The 6,404-nt window shown below is 39.0% G+C and overlaps 1 protein-coding gene across 2 annotated transcripts in view; it reads right to left on the reverse strand.

The window, feature by feature from the left end:
• LOC109540834 (serine/threonine-protein kinase minibrain) overlaps window positions 1-4,785 on the reverse strand; it is a 17,308-nt gene extending 12,523 nt beyond the window's left edge. Inside the window, exons 1-2 of one of the 2 annotated variants that reach the window (XM_048669917.1) lie at window positions 4,054-4,785; window positions 3,880-4,023 (exon numbers count right to left, since the gene is read on the reverse strand). In XM_048669917.1, coding sequence (XP_048525874.1) covers window positions 3,880-3,955 — 76 coding nt within the window. In that variant the 5' untranslated portion in view covers window positions 3,956-4,023; window positions 4,054-4,785. Of the gene's footprint in view, window positions 1-3,879 lie in introns of both variants that reach the window. The other variant, XM_048669940.1, reaches the window with a different exon arrangement.
• Between the last annotated feature and the right edge of the window lie 1,619 nt (window positions 4,786-6,404).

Consider the following 6,404-nt stretch of genomic DNA (forward strand, 5'->3'; position numbering starts at 1 on the left):
TACACAGGCACTAGCTTGTTTGGAGTTAACCATTCAAATGTTTGGTGTTGTAGGGTTTATTTATAAACACCCATATTCGAGGTTATGAGAACAGGTTGGCATTTCGTGAACAAATCTTGTTGAATTTACCGTTTATCCTTGTCTATCTTATCATCAGTCTGTATAATTCCATGGTTACCGGAGTTTTAAATAATTACGAAGCCACAGGTATTTGCGCAATGTTAATTAGGTAGATTACCTTGAAAAACATTGCTGCCGTATTTCTGATATAGTTTTGTGCAAATTTCTCAGTTTTTAATAACAATTAATTTATTTTACTATTTTTTCTGTACTCCTATAACAGCTCCAGACAACTCATCCAGAGGAATGACGCCAATTTTGAATCACCCTGTAGTGGTTGGTTTCTGTGCTAGTGCCTTGCATGTTAACAAGTGGTGGTTCAGAAGAAGGACTTAAAGTCGATACTGTTTATAAAACGATTACTGCTAAGAAAACAAACTAAAAATCGCAACCCCCAGATCCAAACGGAGTTGCAAGTTCAGACTTTTTCCCAGTATAAACAATGGATGCAGTGAGGCGAAATTTGAGTAAAATTCGAGCTTCGGCTGATTTTTCAGAAGCACTCAAAGTCGATGCTTCTGATACGACGGTTGAAAATCACTCAAGTTCGCTAACAAAAAATCGGAACTCCGAACCCAAAAGGAGGTGCCAGTCGAAACTTTTTCCCAGTATAAACAATGGGTGAAGGCTTCACTGGGGCCGAAATTTGAGCTTGGGCTGATTTTTCAGAGGCACTCAAACTCGACGTTGCTGATACAGTTGGAACTTACGCAAGCAATAAACATCCAGAACTCTGAATAAAAAAAAAGTCGGTCCATTGAGCCTACTTTGCACCCAAGTTTGTCACATTCAGTAGCTGCCTAGAAACCGCAAAGTGGCATTAAATTACGCGGTCAACAGCACACTTTTTCTAAAAATACCGAATTTATTTTTAACATTCTCGCAGACAGTGCGGCAGTCCTTCACTGTGCACTCTCTATTGTTTCATAGTGATAATGCACTTTTAATTACTTCCGAACCATTAACCAGTCCATGATCGATCAGGTAAGGCTTTTGAAGCCCCCCAATCAGCCACAAACGAAACCAAGAACGGTGAAAATTGAATATGCATTTTCTACAGAAGTTGCCCAATAAAAGTATCAATTCCGATGGTTCGTGTGATTTACGAGTCATTAATACGTCGGCAGAGCTCCCATCAGTTTCCTGGAAAACCGCGTGCAAAATATTATTGGCTACTTTAAATATCACCATACGTGTGTGTATGGTTGGATATCGGAAGCATGTTCCGCCCCCGTTCACGCCAAGTCGGAACGGGCTATTTTCACCCACATACAGAAGGTGTTCTAATAAAAAACATGCTTTGAAAAATTTAAGTAATAATAGTTTCCGGACTAGCTCGTGATTGCTAGTAGGTATAGTAGGCCCATTTTTGACATAGCAATGAAATTGCAGCCACACTTGCAGGCCTACAAGCGCTTAATCGCCGGTTATACATGTGAATTTGCGCAATGTTTTTTCAACAATTAAGGACACTGTGCCCAAGATAAAGAGCCAGTATGGGAATATTGTCCAACCATTCACTAGAAGCGAAAGAGTTTCATTTGCAGTGCATCTGGCGCATCTTTACCTTTCACGATAACGTTTATGAACTAGTTCCGCGTTCTTCGACTAACCGGGACAGTGGCAATGCATTGGACTTAGTTAATGGACTTGCAGTGCAAACCACCCGCACTGATTAATAATACTCTAATGGCCACCAGCTCTGAATTATCATGATCATCATCACCAAGGACAAATGCATCGCAATTTGCTACATTCTTTGGAACGTGTGGTGGCTTTGTTCGACTCGGAGCTAGTTAGCAACAGCCTTGGGGTTAATCTCAGTCATACTATTCCAATCTAGCATTTGCCAAGAATAAATCCAGGGTCATTACTAATCTGTTTTCAGTACACAAGGAAACAGCTCAGGTGACAAGCGGGGTTGAGTGTGGGAAAACACATTGCAAAGTTTCCAATCAACTGGACATTGGTTGGAAAGTTTGTCGGACAACTCATAGAAAAGGCGATTTTGATTCCCACTCTAATGGCACATTCTGCACGACTAATTCTTAAGAAAATTGCAATATTTTGTAGTCAACGTGTGCCAATTTGCCTTCAAATCCATTCTTAAAACACAGAGAGGATGATCGACGATCTTTATGAAAATCTGCTATTACTAAATACTCGGAAATTTTCTATGGACCACAAATATTTTCAGCAAAGAGACGTCGCCGATTATACAGGGTGATTCAAAATTGGAGTCATTCTTTTTAAGGGGAGATAGAGGCTCCCTCGGGGAGTACGAGAAAAATATTGAATTTTTTTTTTCGAAAATTTCTAGAAGATATTAACAGTTGAAGATCGAATTTCAACTTTGTTATTAAGCATTATTTTGAAATGGTTCCATGTTTAATTGGTAGCATATTGGAATACTTAAGCATTCAAAAAGACACATTACGATCTTTGCTTCAAATTACGAAAATTTTTGATATCAAAAAAGTTCTCTTCTACAATTTTTTTGTGAAAAGCCACAGCGGCAATGATGTTTTTTGTCATTAACAGATAGTTACAGGTGGATAACCATTGTCAATAATAACAATAATTTGTAAAACTGTGACACTTTGAATTTCCTTTCACGAATTTGCTGATATGCGATTAGTTCAGGGGAAATGCTACAGTAAGATAGCAGACCTGAAAGAACTCAAGCCAACAAAGGGCGAGGAGAGTGGTTCCAGGAAGATAGTGGACGATAGATATTCGGGTTCCAAGCACAGAGGAACACGTATTGGACATAACCGAATCAGGGCATTCCAGGGGCACTCAGAGCACAATAACTGACACTTTCCCAAGCACCAAATAAATACCGAGGAAGGGCTACATTCCTACCACGTTTGAACCATACACACAGCACAAGGAGATACAAATGGAGCAGGAGTTAATTAACTGAATACGAGAAGCTGCTTGATAAGAGTGGATAATAAGGAGATTACACAGGCACTAGGTTGTTTGGAGTTGACCATTGAAATGTGTGGTGTTGTAGAGTTTATTTATAAACACCCATATTCGAGGTTATGAGAACAGGTTGACATTTCGTCAACAAATCTTGTTGAATTTACCGTTTATCCTTGTCCATCTTATTGCCAGTCTGTATAATTCCATGGTTACCGAAGTTTTAAAAAATTACGAAGCCAAAGGTATTTGCGCAATGTTAATTAGGCAGATTACCTTGAAAAACATTGCTGCTGTATTTCTGATATAGTTATTTCCAAATGTCTTTGTTTTTATTAACCATTAATTTATTTGACTATTTTTTCTGTACTCCTATAACAGCGCCAGACGACACCTCCAGAGGAATGACGCCAATTTTGAATCACCCTGTATAAAAAACTGGCTCCTACTTCGATATTTTAATGTATGTATATTGTTGCACGTTTAGATCTGATTATTTTTGCTTAACAATTTGTAGGTATGTATATATCCCTAAGTCGATTTACGACATCTTAAATAATATCCTTTTTACAGCAGCTCCAAAAAATCTTCGATTATTCCGAAATTCGCGTCTGGCAGAAAATAGGCGCCTTAATGGGCGAAAAGTGATGGAAAACCGCATTTTCATAAAAAATACTACTAAGAAAAGTGGTTAGTAAACGAATATCTATAAGGTACGCCTAAATTTAACTTAAAACCAGAAGCCTGACAAACTAGAAAATATGCAAGGGATTATCCATAAGGTGTGATAAACTAGAAAATGAGCAAAATTTGCATAACATTGAAACTTACTTTTTGGTTTGTATTTGTCCATGACCATATTAACGTGGTCGTGCTTGTGCCACGCCATTGACGGAGAAGAAACCATAAAACGGGAGACCGGAAGCACCCCGTTAGAACCACTGCCTATCGGTGCATGGAGGGTTTTCACTCCACTTTAATCACCATAACATTGCCTTGTGGCACTAGGTAAACAATCCCGCGTGCTTTTTGGGGCCACTAACCTCACGCCGACGACGGTTCACAATTCCACCCGAAAGAAAGCTGATGATAGCGTCGGGTCGCCGACCACAATAAACGGCGCCCAAACGGCCGATGTCATCAATCGACAACTTCAATGAGGGCGAAAGACGAGCTAACATATTTGCATTTCGTCCATGCCGCCATTCGGGATGTAAACACGGCAAATGTCAAATCGGACCAAGCTTGGCTCGGATCGGTGCACTGCCCACCTTCCCTCTGTCGCGCCGAATAATGGGTCGGTCCGGGAACCACGACGGACGTAATACAAGGGTCAAAAACACCAAGCAAAACAATAACAAGGATAGGTCTAAATCGCGTTTCACCACGCACTTAATCCGGCTGGCTGCGATATGGGGCTCTACTGACCACCAGGGCTCCAAAGAGGGCCACACTAAACACACCGAAATATCACACGTGCGTCAAAACGAGCGATACATTTCGAGGCCACTTTCAATCGGTCGACTCGGAGGGGCTCCGCACTTATCACAGGCCATCGCTTTGGGGCTCCGCTGCTAAGACGATGTAACTATGCCGGACACTTCGCGCAAACCACAACATGGCAACCATAAACGATAATATTTAAGCCCCTATCACGACAATCAACTTTGTCCAATACAGACAGCGAACACCAAGTCCCATTCCAGTTCGGGGATGTTCGACTTGGAGAAATGTCGAATTCGAGTCGGGTCGTTGAGCATGCGCCCCACCACCACTTCGGGTCGCCCCATCTACAATGGAAGCAGGGCGGTAGGGTTATACAAGGGCGATTCAAAACAAATACGATCTCGGATTGTTTGGTTGGTATCACATTGCAAAAATGGTGGATATATGCAGGAAACAAGTTTCTTTCAAACGAAAAAAAAAATAATCCTGTTGTTTTTCGGCCATCCTTGCAAGGCCTAACATTTCATCAGGTGTAACCGAAACTCGTAAGCAAATGAGCTTTTACGATTTTAAATTTGAGAACGCAGCAGCATGTTTTTTTTAATGCTACTTATTTTCCGCATTCTCTAAAGTCTGCAACGACTTATGAATCGCGCAATTTGGAGTGTTTTTTGCGCCGAACCCCTAGGGCACGACACTGAATAGATTGATAAAGTGAAGAAGTTGCAGAAATGAAAAACGCATTTAATGGATTCTATAGATATATTAACTTAAATACCCTGTACAATGTGACTTGAACACGTAAATACAACAAAAAAATGATGAAATAAATGTATTAATAAAAATGGAAAACTTATCTGAAGATTCTAATTAGTAGCCTAGGAATAAAATTGAGGCAAATGGAAAAATAAAAAACACAATAATAAATAAATTATTTGCATCAATACGTCTAGAAAATCTTAGACTTATATAAGAACTCACTCCTAAGTGAATACTTCTTTAAAAACCGTCTTCGTTTCATACATTATTATATTATTTTTACTGCAGTTTGGAGTTTTTTCTTTTGTCTTCGTTAATTTTTCATGTCTGTTTTCTACTTGTTGCATCTCTAGTAACGGCACATGATCAAACGACGATTATTCAGAAAAAATGTGTGGCTTTCCCTGCTTTCTAAAACTTCTTCAAATAAAACATTTTTTTAAATATTGGGAGGATGGTAAGATGAGCAAATGAAAATTGCGCACTAAACACTCAACAGTCAATAAGAGAGAGGAAAAGAATATTGTTATTTCTGCAAGTCTTCGTCTTTAGAGCTCATCCACTATTGCCGCTAGACGAGATTAAAGCCACAAAACTTTGCTATTACCGGATTATCTGCAAGATAAGCCACATGTTGGTTGTTTCGCACTTTTATTTAGTTCTTGCCTAAATCTGATCCTGTAAAAAAACCGCGTTAATTTACGTAGTTTTTGCATATTCAAATTCAAATTCAAAATAATTTTTATTCATCACATACAAAAAAAAAATATATATTCAATATATGTTAACATAATCTGACAAATAATGGACCTCTCCACGATTTAAAAACCGATTCACAGTAATATTATCCTAAGATAAACCACTGCGCGGAGCAAGCCCAAGAGAAAAAATACAGAAATAGACCCCGGTCATGCGCAAGAGCCCCCCCGCAAGCCCCACAGACGAAATTCAAAACAATTTTATTACAATATTTATGACCAATAATAAAAGCGCAGGAATCTGATCAATTTAAAAGTATATACTATACGAACATGAGCACAACTTACAAAGATTGTTCTTGCAAGAGTTTAATCTTAATGTATTTAGAAAATTTAGGTAGTGAAAAGGACTTAATTTCATTTGAAATATTGTTCCACATTTGCGTTGCAATG

Source organism: Dendroctonus ponderosae, unplaced genomic scaffold (assembly GCF_020466585.1).
Source record: "Dendroctonus ponderosae isolate FM_Combo_2020 unplaced genomic scaffold, Dpon_F_20191213v2 Dpon_F_20191213_1, whole genome shotgun sequence".
Classification (NCBI taxonomy): Eukaryota; Metazoa; Arthropoda; class Insecta; order Coleoptera; family Curculionidae; genus Dendroctonus; species Dendroctonus ponderosae.